This window comes from Hyperolius riggenbachi, chromosome 2, assembly GCF_040937935.1.
Source record: "Hyperolius riggenbachi isolate aHypRig1 chromosome 2, aHypRig1.pri, whole genome shotgun sequence".
Classification (NCBI taxonomy): Eukaryota; Metazoa; Chordata; class Amphibia; order Anura; family Hyperoliidae; genus Hyperolius; species Hyperolius riggenbachi.
In genome coordinates this window covers 12725175-12741979 of record NC_090647.1, presented here as the reverse complement: position 1 = coordinate 12741979, position 16805 = coordinate 12725175, and the positions used below count along the sequence as shown (strand labels likewise).

Here is a 16805-nt window from a genome sequence, read left to right as displayed (position 1 = left end):
ATGTAGGAGGGGAAAGGAGGGGAAGGATGTAGGAGGGGAAAGGAGGGGAAGGATGTAGGAGGGGAAAGGAGGGGAAGGATGTAGGAGGGGAAAGGAGGGGAAGGAAGGAGGAGGGGAAAGGAGGGGAAGGATGTAGGAGGGGAAAGTAGGGGAAGGAAGGAGGAGGGGAAAGGAGGGGAAGGATGTAGGAGGGGAAAGGAGGGGAAGGATGTAGGAGGGGAAAGGAGGGGAAGGAAGGAGGAGGGGAAAGGAGGGGAAGGATGTAGGAGGGGAAAGGAGGGGAAGGTAGGAGGAGGGGAAAGGAGGGGAAGGATGTAGGAGGGGAAAGGAGGGGAAGGAAGGAGGAGGGGAAAGGAGGGGAAGGATGTAGGAGGGGAAGGATGTAGGAAGGGACGGAGAGAGGGGGGATGTAGGAGGGGAAAGGAGGGGAAGGATGGAGGAGGGGAAAGGAGGGGAAGGAAGGAGGAGGGGAAAGGAGGGGAAGGATGTAGGAAGGGACAGAGAGAGGGAGGATGTAGCAAAAGATGGAAATGGAATGACAGCTGGTATGGGGGTTATATCCTAACATCATAGGTTAGACTGATGATCAATCTAGAATGAAGACCCGCCAGTACAGGTGTACCCAACTTCCATATCCATAATGCCTCTCGCTTGAGCAAGAGCCTATGCATTTCTCCCCCTCTAGATGAACAAATTATTCTCTCCACTCCCTGAAAACTAAAGTCCCTCATATTACCCCCATGTACATTCAAGAAGTGTTTAGATACACTGGAGACCTGAGAAACATAGGCCTCATGTGAGAGAAAGCGGAAAAGCCGCCGCGTGTGCTGACAGCAAGGCGGCTGGCTCCACGTCCAGTGAGGTGGTTTGTATGCAGCAGCATGCGTCTGATACTGTAATAGATCACGGAAAAGCCGCCGCATGTACTGGCAGCAAGGCGGCTGTTTCCGCGTCCAATGCGGTGGTTTGCACGCAGCAGCGGGCGTCTGGTCGGCTGGGATCTCTAATGCACCTGGATGGAGAGCTACACGCGCGCGGGCCAGAAGTCAGGACCTTTATACCAGCAGGAGATGTATCAGCTGATCAGGACGATCAGCTGATTCCTGCTGGACTCCTGATTGGCTGAGTGGTTCGGGCGGGGCAGCAGAGTCCTGCAACTATATATACAGCTTGCTTGCCAGTTGCTGGTTGTTTGCCGTTGCTAACACTACGTGGAAGCACTCAGACCTTAGTCAGATCCAACAGTGTGTTTGAACCAGGTGGACCTGGGAATTCACACTGAGCCAGATTACTTGTAATTGCTTTGTTATATGTTAGACTAGTTCCAGGGTGTAGAGACCACGGACCTCACACCCAGACTAGGGAACTTGTGTTATCATTCTGTTATACATCAGACTAGTTCCAGGGTGTAGAGACCAAGGACCTCACACCCAGACTAGGCATTGTTTGATATCTGTTATGACTTCATGCTTTCCTGACTACTCCTCTGATCTCTGATTCGGTACCTTGCACATCTGATACTCCGTTGCCAAACCCTGCCTGCCTTGCATACCGAATCAGCCTTCTGTCTTTGTACTTTGTCTGTCCGTGAGTTGCCGACCTGGCTTGCCCGACCTCGAGAGCTATCTCTCCCCTTAAGAGATAGTCTCCAGATCAGATAGTGACATCCACCTTTAGGTGTCACTCACTCTCTGGTCCTTCCTACCTCCAGCCTGACTCCACCCCCTGGAAAGTCTCAAGCTGTGGGAAGGTTCCTGTACTCTCTAGGGCAGTATTGCCCATACTGCCTAAGATCACCTGCTCTTTAGGTGTGTCTCTCAAAGTCTTACTGTTACACCAAACACTATTATATACGTAGGTGTCCAGAGGTTAGTAATATATCTGTATTATCGGTGATTCTGCAGATCATCAATAATCAGGTATATATTTGCATTCTTGGTGATACTGCAGATCACCAATAATCAGATTCTCTCTGCCTACTGACACCAATCGTTACACCTCATTTCTGAGGCATCTAGCAGGTCCATTCTAGTGTTCTGCGATCCATTGACGCAAAGGACGTGTGGTGCAACCCACATATTGCAGTCCACAACCAGCACACGAGATCAAATACACATTACTGGAGTTACAATTTATATACTGCTTGATATCAAACTTTTTTGGTGGTTGACATAATCTCTCGTGTCTGGTCGTGGACATGGCAGTATCTACATGTGCTGCACCCACACTTGAAAGAGCCTTTATGCACCAACCAGGTGGGAACTGGTGAAAAGGTTGGGAGAAAGGCGAGTCCCCAAAGTAGGAGCCCGACGTGCAGAAAAACTGCAACCTTCCCCCAAAATTGTGCGTAGCCCGGGGTCCGAGTGCAGAACTGGCAAATACTTCTTTATTACATTAATAATTTTATTATACTCTAGACTATAGGGGGTTGTAAATTGTAGGCGGGCACCTGACTATTTAAACCTGTGTCTAGTTGCTTGATGTTAGCTATGATTAAGGAGCCATGCAGAGCTCCGATACGCGTGAGCTGTTTTCTTTGTATCCACTGATGTGTTAAATAAAGTTGGAGAGATCCTTTTAACCCTCACCACAGTGTAGCGGGATATCCTTTTCTTCTTACTGCCCTAAATCTTGGGTAGGCGACTACAAATGAAGTTACACAGTAGTACTATACTCTACATATGTACTCCCCAAAGAGCTGCAGGGAATCCACTTAAAATGTTGTGCACATTGAACACAGAGGTGTTGTCTATCACCCATAAACCTGGTTCAGATTGTGCATGAAGAATGTGTAATAGATGAAGAATCCCCTCATTCCCCTGCAGAGTACCTGCACATCACTCTTACATGTACTAACAGTTACATTGCCTAGGGCCTGATCCATGTTCAGATTGTACATGAAGAATGTGTAATAGAGGAAGAATCTCCTCATTCTCCTGCAGAGTACCTGCACATCACTCTTACATGTACCACAGTTACATTGCCTAGGGCCTGATAGATGTTCAGATTGTGCATGAAGAATGTGTAATAAAGGAAGAACCCCCTCATTCCCCTGCAGAGTACCTGCACATCACTCTTACATGTACCCCCAGTTACATTGCTTAGGGCCTGATCCATGTTCAGATTGTGCATGAAGAATGTGTAATAGAGGAAGAATCCCCTCATTCCCCTGCAGAGTACCTGCACATCACTCTTAAATGTACTAACAGTTACATTGCCTAGGGCCTGATCCATGTTCAGATTGTACATGAAGAATGTGTAATAGAGGAAGAATCTCCTCATTCTCCTGCAGAGTACCTGCACATCACTCTTACATGTACCACAGTTACATTGCCTAGGGCCTGATAGATGTTCAGATTGTGCATGAAGAATGTGTAATAGAGGAAGAACCCCCTCATTCCCCTGCAGAGTACCTGCACATCACTCTTACATGTACTAACAGTTACATTGCCTAGGGCCTGATCCATGTTCAGATTGTACATGAAGAATGTGTAATAGAGGAAGAATCCCCTCATTCTCCTGCAGAGTACCTGCACATCACTCTTACATGTACCACAGTTACATTGCCTAGGGCCTGATAGATGTTCAGATTGTGCATGAAGAATGTGTAATAGAGGAAGAACCCCCTCATTCCCCTGCAGAGTACCTGCACATCATTCTTACATGTACTAACAGTTACATTGCCTAGGGCCTGATCCATGTTCAGATTGTACATGAAGAATGTGTAATAGAGGAAGAATCTCCTCATTCCCCTGCTGAGTACCTGCACATCTCTCTTACATGTACCCACAGTCACATTGCCTAGGGCCTGATCCATGTTCAGATTGTGCATGAAGAATGTGTAATAGAGGAAGAATCTCCTCATTCTCCTGCAGAGTACCTGCACATCACTCTTACATGTACCCACAGTTACATGGCCTAGGGCCTGATAGATGTTCAGATTGTGCATGAAGAATGTGTAATAGAGGAAGAACCCCCTCATTCCCCTGCAGAGTACCTGCACATCACTCTTACATGTACCCACAGTTACATTGCTTAGGGCCTGATCCATGTTCAGATTGTGCATGAAGAATGTGTAATAGAGGAAGAATCTCCTCATTCCCCTGCAGAGTACCTGCACATCACTCTTACATGTACCCACAGTTATACTGCCTAGAGCCTGATCCATGTTCAGATTGTGCATGAAGAATGTGTAATAGAGGAAGAATCCCCTCATTCTCCTGCAGAGTAGCTTCACATCACTCTTACATGTGCCCATGTAATAAACATGGAGGAAGCAGCTGCGGGCAGTATGGCGTCCTCTGCAGCTGCCTCCATTCCTGTGCCTAGCGTGTCACCCGTGTCTCCGGCGTCTAGCACGCCGAGGACAGGTTTGTCAGCCGCACATAGGGTTGCATTGTCGCATGCGCGCGCACAGACAGGACCTTTATGCAGGGAGGAGGCGCGTCAGCTAACCAGCCGGGCGGCTGACGTCAGAGGAGACGTCCGCCGCTCCTCATTGGCTCAGAGGAGTGGGCATGCCAATTGGGTCTCCTCTGCTTCTTAAGCCTCTCGGATTCACTCGCAACCTGTCTGCTGTTGCGAATACTTACGTGTTAGCGCTCAGACCTTAGATAGATCCGGTGTGCTTTGATCCGGGAGGAAACCGGGGATTTCACACTAGATAGGAATATTATTGTTATTACTCTCATTGATACCTGTGTATGACTCTGGCTTGCCTCTGACCTCTCTCTCGTTTTCTGACTCTGTACTTCTGCCCATCTGATCCAGTTGCCGACTTTGCCTGTATAACCACCTTCCTATTGCTATCTGATTCTGTACTGTTACTATACCTGTCTGTTGCCGAACTTGCCTGTCTGACCTCGCCTCCCCACCAGAGAGCCCTGAAATCTGGTGAGGGCCTCTGTACTGATAGTACCCACCAGCTCCTCTGGTGAGGTATAGCTGAATCTATCAAGTTCTACTGTTGCACCAAGCACTATACATTGTATTCCTTCTGTGTGTTGCTATATTTGTATTATTGGTGATTCTGCAGATCACTACATAATCAGGTATAGTGTCTGGATTATTGGTGATACTGCAGATCACTCAATAATCAGACATCAGTTTGCTAACACCAATCGCTACAGCCCACAGCTACATTGCCAAGGCCTGATCCGTGTTCAGATTGTACATGAAGAATGTGTAATAGAGGAAGAATCCCCTCATTCCCCTGCAGAGTACCTGCACATCACTCTTACATGTGCCCACAGTTACATTGCCTAGGGCCTGATCCATGTTCAGATTGTGCATGAAGAATGTGTAATAGAGGAGGAATCTCCTCATTCCCCTGCAGAGTACCTGCACATCACTCTTACTTGCACCCACAGTCACATTGCCTAGGGCCTGATAGATGTTCAGATTGTGCATGAAGAATGTGTAATAGAGGAAGAATCTCCTGATTCCTGTAATGATCAGTAATAAATCTAACAGCACAGTAGTCAGTATTTTATTCAGAGTGTGATCACATGTGTTTTTGTGCACAGTATAACACAGGAGTACTCCTATGTGATAGCCCTTGGCTGTAGGGACTATCACTAAATACAGTGGTCGTACAGGCTATGTCGGTGACAGGTCGGTCAGGTAGCGGTCCAATATCGTCAGACAAATACGTAGTGAGTAAACAAGCCGAGGTCGGTAACAGATCAGATGAGCGAAGGTACAGAATCAGGAGGCAATATCAGGGTCGAGGTCGGGCCGAGGTCGGCAGCAATCAGATAGGCAGGGTACAGAATCAGAAGGCAGAAGAATAGTCGAGAGTTCAGGCAAGGTTCATACACAATAAGGATATACAATATAGTAGTTACAATTACAATAGATAATAATAATCCTAAGCTATGTGTGAATCCCCGGAGTCCTGCCGGATCAAACACACCAGGAACTGACTAAGGTCTGAGAGCTTAACCGCAAAGTATCAGCAACAGCAGACAATGAGCTACTGACAGCTCAGGTCTTAAATACAAACAGGCAATCCAGAAGTTCCGCCCAGCGCATTTCAGCCAATCAGCAGAGAAAGTCAGCCCATCACTGTCAGCTGACCGGAAGGTCAGCTGACCCGCCTCCTCAATGCATAAAGGTCCTGTCTCCTGGTGCGCGCGTGCGCTATCCTGTCCTGATGCACCCTGGAGAGACCTGTTCTGCCGGAAAGAGATGAGCGAGAGGACGCGGCGGGATCCGCCGTGACGTCAGACGCGGGAGCGGCGGCCGCGCCGCTCCCCGCTGCAGAGGTAACAATATTCCTAACATTACCCCCCCCCCTTGAGGCGTGGCCTCCGGACACGCCCCCGAAGCGCTCTCAGGGTGTGATGAATGAAACTGCTGTTTTAATTCCTCAGCATGAAGATGATGAGCTGGGACCCATGACATCTCCTCAGGACCATACCCCTTCCAGTGGACCAAATACTGTACAGAGTTCTGTACTCTACGAGAATCCAAAATCTCCTCCACTTCATATTCTGACTCTCCATCAATAACCACGGGGGGGGGGGGGGGGGGGAGAGGAATCCGCATACACAGTGGTTTAAGTAAGGACACATGGAAGGACTTTACACCCCTCATGGTAGCTGGGAGAGCAACCCTGTAAGCCACCTCATTTATTTTTTCTGTAATGTGGTATGGACCGATATATTTCGGCCCCAACTTGGCTGAAGGCTGTCTCAATGCTATGTGGCATGTGGGGAGACCCATACCATATCTCCTGGGGCAAAATCCCACTCAGGTGAATGCTTTCTATCTACCTGTCTCTTTTGCACATTAAATGCTCTCTCCCGATTAACTTTTACCAACGACCAAATTCTCTTACACGAGTTAGGCCAGCCTTCCAATGCATCTGGCTTTCCCTCTGGGGCTTCAATCTGATATGGCTGCAGAGTGACTGTCAGATCCTCCATGGGCTCCGTAGCTGCTACCACTATGTGATCCGGCAAAATATTAACAGGGAGGGCTGGACTGTCTCGGGTTCAAAACAATGGGACAGTGCATCGGCCTTAATGTTCTTATTACCAGGCTTGTATGTGATTATGAATCGGAATCGAGAGAAAAAGAGTGCCCACCGAGCTTGTCTTGGGTTGAGCCTCTTTGCACCTTCAATATATTCCAGATTCTTGTGATCTGTGTACACCGTAATCACATGCTCCGCCCCTTCCAACCAATGTCGCCACTCTTCAAATGCCATTTTTATGGCCAAAAGTTCCCTGTTGCCGATGTCATAATTATTTTCCGCTGGTGAAAACTTGCGGGGAAAGAATGCACATGGATGCAACCGTCCCTGAGTTCCAGAATATTGAGACAGTACAGCCCTCACTCCTACGTCGGAGGCTTCTACTTCCACAATAAACGGAAAAGTAACATCCACATGATGTAAAATGGGAGCAGCACACAGCCCTGCACCCAGCATGTGTCACGTATGACTGTCTGTATGATCACTCACCACACAGCCCTGCACCCGGCATGTGTCTCATATGACTGTCTATAAGTAAGCTTTAGGTTAACAGGAATGGTTGCATGGCCACCTAGCTTTTCATCCTTCCCACCCTTGCCCTGGAATCTTCTAGATTTCAAAGTGCTGTCCTTTGCTGTCCTTTGCTGTGTGTGTGGTTGTTGGTATAGTGGTGAGCATAGCTGCCCACCACGCAGTGGACCTAGGTTCAATTCCTGGCCAAGGTATGTGAGCTTGCTTTTGACATACTACAAATGTCTGCAAGAAAAATCCCTGCAAGACGAGATGGTGGTCCTTTTTGCTATTGAACCTGTAATCCAGGTCCGGGTATCTGGCAGAAATCCGCGGATATCCGGGTCGGTGGTGAAACTATCTGCAGATAGCTATCCAGATATCTGCCCAACTATCTGGAATCTGGATCCGACCGGATAGGGTAAAAATGGTCGGATACTCGAGTTACCCGGATACCCGAAATCCGGATGAGCATCCCAGCCAAATGGATCTTGCACTAGTTCATAGTCGAGATCACATTGTCCACGACAGGACAGCACTTTATACTGTATTTACAGTTCAATAATTAGGCATTAGATGATCACTGACACTTTTTGCATAATAAGCTGTGTATGGTTTCATAATTTTCAATAAATATGCAGTATTGAGCAGCATAAACTGGTTTGTTCTCTCTTTTTTCTTGTCTTGCAGCAGTTCTGCAACTGTGCAGCACGCTATGCACCACGTGAAGGTGATTGACAGCAGCACTCTGGCAGGCGCAGTAGAGTGAGGCACTGTTGGGAATCGGGAGCCAGCGTCAGAGAGCAGAGCATAGCGGCTGCCAGGAGCTGGAGGAAACCCTGGGTAAGTATTACTTGGGGGAGTCATTTTGTTGATGACTCCTTTAAAATGTGATTAAATACCAAGGCATGGACCTGGGTAGCCAGGTAACCCAGACAAAGGCCCGGGTGGCAAAGTAAGTGAAGACATGGGCCTGGATGGCAAGGTAGGCCAGACATGGGCCCAGGTTGTACAGAATCTCAGACATGATCCTAGGGGGCAGCTAAGTAACCCAGACATGGACACAGGTGGCACGGTAACCCAGACATGGACCTGGGTTGCAAGGTAAGCCAGACATGGACCTGGGTGTCCAGGAAACCCAGACATGGACCCGGTTGACCAGGAAACCCAGACATGGACCCGGGTGACCAGGAAACCCAGACATGGACTCGACTCGGGTGACCAGGAAACTCAGACATGGACCCGGGTGAGCAGGAAATCCAGACATGGTCCCGGGTGGCAAGGTAAGCCAGACATGGACCCGGGTGGCACGGTAAATCAGACATGTGCCCAGGTGGCACGGTAACCCAGACATGGACCCAGGTGTCCAGGTAACCCACTTACTCTTTCATGCCTGGCTCCAGGACCTTACGCTGGTTTTCTATAAAAAGAGGAAAAGACAAGCAAGTCTTTTTCTTCAGCCAATTAACACATCAAATGCTGGATTCTGAGAACAACATACACATACTGTGCTGATACATATAAAATATATGAAATGTGAAAAGAAAACTCACCTCACAAAATCCCGTAAAGGTATAGTTTTACAGATGTAGAGTATTTCATCAGGGGAGCAGTTGTAAGTATTTTTAATTTTCATGATCATCTTCACAGCAAGAACAGTCTTCCCAGTTCCTGGTGGTCCGCACACAAAATAAGGACCCTTCAGCAATGTCTCTGACAGTATTTTATACTGCTCTGTGGTTAGTAAGTTAAAATATTCAATTCCAACCTTGTCACTCAAAAATGATCTGAAATGGAGCAGGACGATCGCAAGAGACCGCAGTAATTTATTTATGGTGTTCACATCCGGCATCCGGTATGTCTCAGGGTATATAATGTCAGGCCATGGAAACTGAGCACTTTCATTTGTAGAATTCAGTCGCAGTGCAGCAGGTATTACACAGAGTTTTCCGGTGTAACTTCCCATGTTAACAAGTTTTTGTCTCAAGACAAGGGCTGTACGACGTGAGTAAGCAAACGCCTCTTTAGAGATGTCACCTTTAAACACTGAGTACAGTTTGGGATGTTCTCCAGGGATCAGTACCAGAGCATCACATACAACATCTGGGTTTCTGGGAAACTCGAGATCCACAGCCCAGCTTCTGGACACAATCACTATTCCTGCTGCACCTGATATCAGAGGTTGTAGCAAGCCCTCCAGCTCTGGGTGCTCCTCTTTGAGGATGGAGTACAAGCCTTCTGGTCTGATAGTCGCACCTCCATCCAAACCTGCACAGTAAACAAGAATCTGTTACTAAATATCACATTTATATTTTAGCTGTTTTAATGCAATAATGCTTACTGTATGGCCAAAAATAGTATATCTACCCTTTCTAGCTTCAGTTTCTTGCGTCCTTCAGGCAAAATTCTGACATTTTTCATTTAGCGGTGCACTCACTTTTGTTGCCAGCGGTTGAGACAATAATGGTTGTGTGTTGAGTTATTGCGTTATTATGATAGGACAACAAATTTACCCTGTAATACAAGCTGTACCCTGAATGCTTTACATTGTATCACTGTAACGATTGTGGGATATCTCCGTGGTCAGTGCACAAGATGTGCGCTGACACTGCGGAAGTCCTCCACAAGCGTGTCAAAATACTAGAAGCCAGCTTTTGGTGCAAGCACCAGTAGAGGGGAATTCCCACCGGCAGATGGAGCTGTGGAGTGCAGACGAACACAGCCTCTGCACAGCCACAGATGCCAGGTGGGAATTGTACGAAGAGAAGCAACACAAGGCAAGATAGCCCCCAAAAAGAGAGAGCAAAGAGACAGAATCAATGTGTGTCCACCAAACTAGTCGCCACTCAGCGACGGTGAACACACAACAGCGGAAACCAAGTGGGAATGCAATCGCAAGAATGGCGATTGCCAAATAGTGACACCAGACTGAGCAGGACAGAGCACGAGAGTAGCAAAGGCACAGCAAACAACAATAAAAGATAAGGAAAATAACAAACGCTAGCTAAACGCGAACACCGCATTCATTCGCAACAGCGAACATGTTTACAGCGCGGTCTCCGCACGAATAGCGCAACAGAGACAAGCACGCCACCCTCACTAGCCACAAATAACACAAATGAGCACAAACAGACAAGACAGACAAATGAGGTAGCAAGTAGCAACCGCTGCTCCAGCTTACACTCCAGGAACTCAGATCAGAAGGATCCACAGCCGCTACCGCTAGAGGCTAGTGCGATCCAAACAAGACAGAGCGATTCGCTATCAACCGCCGCTGGCGACAGCGCAATCGCGACAGACAAGACAGGACAGAATAGGCAGTACAAATATACACAAACTGACTGCACTAACTAGGAATGCAAGGAGCACTCACCAAGAATTAACTATACTAAGATAGCAGTGGCTGACACTCCAGGTGAGACCAGCAGGAACAAACCTCTATGAGCGGCAAAGGATTCTGGGATCACATGATATTTATACTGCAAGCCTTCCAAGGAGGCAGCTAGGCCGTTTGCATGACAAGTGTATCCAAATTGCTCAGCAGCAGAACAGGTCAGATACTTGCAAAGCACAGGCAGGTCTCTTTTCTAGAGACATGCATCCCTCAGACTTAAGAAATGGACAAACAGCTGTCTGCCCGTGCAGACCGCTGAGCAGATCGTTACAATCACAGTGTCACATCTTCACTGTTGTCCTATGAAAAGATAGAATACTTTGGCCTCAAATCACTAAGCTCATCTCTTGTCTTTAATACTGTTTCTGAGCTGTTTTTACTGTTATCACCATGGTGATGAAGCATGTAATATTCACTAAACAATGTACCACAGGCAAACCTGAAGTTAAGAATTCTGTCTTTAAGTCAAGGAGAGATTTCTAGAGTTATGGTTTCAATCCTTCAAATAACGACAAAATTCTAAAGTTAAAGACAGGCTGTCAATTCTCAGAGAGGAATGCAAGTGATAACAACTGTAAAGTGCGTGAGGAATTATCACTTGTCCTTAGTCATTGTTAAAGCGGATCCAAGATGAAAAACTAACTATAACAAGTAACTTGTCTATATATCTTATCTAAAGTGTAGATAGTTTGCACAGCAAATCTAGCTGCAAACAGCTTCAATAGTTTATTATTATTTATTCCTGTGATACAATGAGGGCAGCCATGTTCTGCTTGTCACATTACACAAACAATCTGATAGCATCTCCAGCCTTCAACCTCCTCCCCTCTGCCTCTGAAATCTATGGCTAGTAATCTCCTCCTCCTCTTGCCCAGACTGAGCTCCCATAAGCCCTTGCTACATGGATCTGAGAATGCCAAGACACTGGAAAGCTGTGGGCGAGGCTTGTTTTAGGTTTTAGGGAATTAGAGTATTGAAACAAAAACAAAAACGTATTTGGCATGAGGAATGCCCTTGTAACGAGCTGCTAGTGTGTGAGAGTACTAGCAGACAGACAAGTATCAGACGTTCCCACAAAGGGAAATGTCTGCAGACAGTGTCAGTAGAAGGCTGTACTAACACTGAGTACAGATAATGAGAATGGCCAGACAAATCAGGTCGGTAACAGATCAGATTGGTAAGGTACAAAATCGACAGGCAAATACAATGTGGTTAATCAGGCAGAGGTTGGCAACAGATCAGATTGGCAAATGCACAGAGTCGGCAGGCAAAATCTAAGTGAGTAATCAGGCAGAAGTCGGCAACAGATCAGATTGGCAGAGTTACAAAATCGGTAGGCAAAGAGTAGTCAGAGAACCAGGCAGAAGTCAAACACAGTAATCAATATATAATAAGCTGCGCTAGTATGGAATCCCCGGGGTCCTGCCGGTTCAAGCCACACACGGAACTGACTAAGGTCTGAAGCCTTCACTGCGAAGTGTTAGCTAGAGCAGACAGTGAGCAAGTGCCAGAACAAGAAGCCCAGGTAAGCAGGAGAACACGCCCCCAGGCCACTTGGCCAATCAGGAACCGGAGGAGGAGCCATGCGTGTCAGCAGGTGATCAGCTGACACGCTTCCTTAGAGCATAAGAGGAGTGACGCTGACAGCACATGCGTCCGCCCTCATTTACAATCTGAGTATCATGCGGCCGGATCCCCGCAGGCACGCTGCTGACACCATCCCTGTCAATGCGGCCAGCCGCACCGGAAGTCCCAGATGCGCTGCCAGCGGAGGCAGCAGAAACTGACATGGTAAGAGCAGGAATACTGACATCCCCCCCCCCCCCCCCCCCGAGGCGTGGACTACTAACACGCCAAAACTGGTCTATCCAGGTGAGAATTATGAAATTCAGAAATCAATTCATCTGCATGAAGTTTATGAGCAGGAATCCAAGATCTCTCCTCCGGGCCGTAACCCTTCCAATGTACCAAATACTGTGTGGAATTCCTTATTTTCCTAGAATCTAGAATTTTTTCTACCTCATATTCAGGTTCACCATCAATAATTACGGGAGGGGGGGTTAGTGGAATCAATATCAGCATTGGCAGCAGACTTCAGCAATGACACATGAAAAGCCGGCAGTGACACCTTATAGGTTACTTCCTTAATTTTTTCAGAAATAAGGTAAGGACCAATATATTTGGGATCGAGTTTGGCCGAGGGCTGGCGCAAACCAATATTTATTGTGGAAACCCATACTCGATCACCAGGAGAAAACTGCTGGTGAAGAGAGCAATGGCGATCGGCTTGTTGCTTCTGAGATGCAACAGCTTCCTTTAAATTCTGATTGACTGAGTGTAACGATCGGTGTAACACAGAGAGGGTCTGATTATTGGTGATCTGCAGTATTACCAAAAATACAGATATATACCTGATTATTGATGATCTGCAGTATCACCGATAATCAGATATATTACTAACCTCTGGACACCTGAGTAATATGAGTGTTTGGTGCAACAGTAATACTTTGAGAACAATATCTGGAGGACAGGTACAAAGGCAGTAAGGAATACTGCACTAGAGAATGAGTACCTTACAGCAGCCTGAGAATCTCCTGCAGGGAGGAGTCAGACTGGGAGGAGAAAGGACCAGAGCGTGAGTGACACCAATAGGAGGATGTCACTGACTGATCTGTGAACTATCTCTAAACTGAGGAGATAGTTCTCAAGGTCGGACAAGCCAGGTCGGCAACACACGGACATACAAAGTACAAAGACAGGAGGCTGATTCGGTAATCCTAAGGCACGCAGGGTTTGGCAACAGAGTATCAGATATAGCGAAGTACCGAATCAGTGAACAGAAGAGTGGTCAGGAAAGCAGTAAGTCATAACAGATAATAAACAATGCCTAGTCTTGGGTGTGAGCTCCGTGATCATCAACACCCTGGAACTAGTCTGACATATAACAGAATGGTAACACAAGTCCCTAATCTTGGGTGTGAGGTCCTTGATCATCAACACCCTGAAACTAGTCTGAAGTATAACAGAATGATAACACAAGTCCCTAATCTTGGGTGTGAGGTCCTTGATCATCAACACCCTGGAACTAGTCTGAAGTATAACAGAATGATAACACAGATTCTGACAATAAGGTCTGAGTGCTTCCACGTAGTGATCGCAACGGCAGACAACCAGCGAATGACCAGCACCCGGTATATATAGCGCAGCGCTCTCCAGCTCCTCCCCTAAGTGCTGGACCAATGGGAACTGGTTGAATCGTCAGCTGACCGGCTTGGTCAGCTGACCACCTTCTGGCTGTCATAAAAGTTCTGCCTCTCAGCGCGCGCGCGTCTTTCTGAACCTGTGTGGACTATCAGTCCCAGCCACACCAGACATGTGTTGTGTACCACCCGCCGCGCTGGACGCGGAACCAGCCGCACCGCTATCAGGGCATGCGGCGGTTTCTCCGCGTTCAGCCATACTGGTAGATTTAGGCCGCCGCGTTGGATGCGGAATCAGCCGCCTTGTTCTGAGCACACACGGCGGCTTTTCCGCGTTTTCTCACACTGAGGCCCAAATTTCTCACATACTGATCACCCAATCCTGCAGAACTGGGAAGGATGAGGAGGAAAAATATTTTCAATAAACAAATCGGCCAATTCTTTGGCAAAAGGTAATTTCTCCAGTGGTATGGAATGTGCCATTTTGCTGAACCAATCCACGACAACCCAGATAACCGTTTTTCCCTGGGACGCAGGGAGATCTACAATGAAGTCCATAGAAATGTGCGTCCAGGGAGAACTGTGGACTGGCAACGGTTGTAGCGTACCAGCAGGAGCACTCCTGGTCGCCTTACTTCTGGCACACATAGTGCATGCTGACACAAATTCCCTACAATCAGTATGGAGAGAAGGCCACCAGAAATGCCGCTGGAGTAAATCCAACATTCTGGTGACACCTGGATGACCAGCTACCTTACTGCAATGACATTGCTTCAGTACAGATAGTCGTAAATGCAAAGGGACAAACAATCGCTCAGAATGTTTCCCCGACAGGGCCTCTGCCTGAAATTGAACCAGTGTTGATTCCAATAAATCAGCTGACAATTCGGTTGCAGAAATGACAATATGTTCTGGAAGTATGTTAGAAGGAGTAACAGGTAGTGACTCAACAGGATCAAAACATCTGGATAATGCGTCAGCCTTTACGTTCTTGCTCCCAGGTTTATATGTTATGATAAACCTGAAGCGGGAAAAGAATAAAGCCCAGCGAGCCTACCTGGGATTCAGTCTTTTAGCTCCATCTATGTACTCCAGATTTTTGTGATGTGTGCACACAGTAATGGTGTGTTCTGCCCCTTCCAGCCAATGCCTCCATTACTCAATGCCATCTTAACCACCAGCAATTCTCTATTACCAATGTCATAATTTCTCTCCGCCGAACTGAATTTACGTGAAAAGAATGCACAAGGGTGCAGGCGTTCTGGTTGACCAGAATATTGAGATAGGACGGCACCTACCCCTATCTCTGAGGCATCAACCTCGACAATAAAGGGTCGGAGGGCATCAGGCATGCATAAGGATGGGGGCAGAACAAAAGGCCTCTGAGGGTCTGAAAGGCCTGGGACGCCTCAACAGACCAATTAGAAGGATCGGCTCCTTTTTTGGTCATATTGGTCAAAGGAGCTATGATGGTAGAAAAGTTGCGAATGATCTTGTGATAATAATTCGCGAAACCAATATACCTCTGCAAGGGTTTCAGACCGAGAGGTTGAGGCCACTCCAACACTGCATCAACATGTTTCTTGTCCATAGATAAACCTGAATCTGAGATGATATATCCCAGAAATGGAATTTCTCTGACCTCAATAACACACTTCTCAATCTTAGCATAAAGTGAGTTCTCTCTCAATTTCTGTAACGCAAATTTAACATGTTGGCGATGTACATCAATATTCTTGGAAAAAATAAGAATATCGTCTAAATAAACGATAACAAATCTACCTAGTACATCCCTAAAAATCTCGTTCACAAAATCCTGAAACACAGCAGGTGCATTACACAACCCAAAAGGCATCACCAGGTACTCGTAGTGACCGTCTTGTGTGTTGAAAGCGATCTTCCATTCATCCCCCTGTCTGATCCTGATTAGGTTATAAGCCCCTCTGAGGTCTAATTTGGAAAATATCTGTGCCCCAGTGACTTGTGAGAACAAATCCTTTATAAGCGGTATTTGATTTTTATGGTGATATTATTCAGACCCCAATAAGCAATGCATGGTGTAAGACCACCATCCTTCTTCTGAACAAAGAAAAACCCTGCACCGGCCAGAGAACTAGAAGGGCGGATGAAACCCTTTTCAAAATTTTCTTTGATGTATTCTTTCATAGATTTTTTCTCAGGACCAGACAGGGGGTAGTTATGACCTCTAGGAGGCATAGTTCCTGGCCTTAAATCGATAGGGCAAACTTGGTCACTGGGTGGATGCAATTAAGATTCAAGAAAGTGGGTGGAGCCTACAACAGCCAATAAAAATTCACCTATTCATTTTCAAGGGGAATATTTAAATTGCTGCTATTCTTACACTGTTAATGGCAGAGGCTTCAGACTTGCTACAGTCGGTCATTGGGTGACTGGGGTCCAAATTCACTAAAGGGGTGGGGCCACAAACAACCAATCAGATTGGTTGAACTCGATGGACGTATGTCTTTTTTCAACCAAAATAACTATGTAACTATGTAAGATTTACTTAATGGATAAACTGCTTCCATTCACACATTTTTGATGCCAGGAACCTGAAAGCTGACACACTTGGCCATTGAGTGACTGTGTGTCCAGGTTACAAAAATTGGGCGGAGCCAAAAACAAATTTCACTGGGAAAATATAAACTGCAGCCATTCTTACACTGTTAATGGCAGGGTTCTCAAACTTTGCACATGTGGT

The 16805-nt window shown here is 46.8% G+C and overlaps 1 protein-coding gene across 1 annotated transcript in view; it reads right to left on the bottom strand.

Annotated features, from left to right (window-relative positions):
- LOC137544584 (schlafen family member 13-like) overlaps positions 1-16805 on the bottom strand; it is a 63048-nt gene that overhangs the window by 11743 nt on the left and 34500 nt on the right. Inside the window, exon 5 of the mRNA XM_068265682.1 lies at positions 9043-9757. Coding sequence (XP_068121783.1) covers positions 9043-9757 — 715 coding nt within the window. The remainder of the gene's footprint in view (positions 1-9042; positions 9758-16805) is intronic.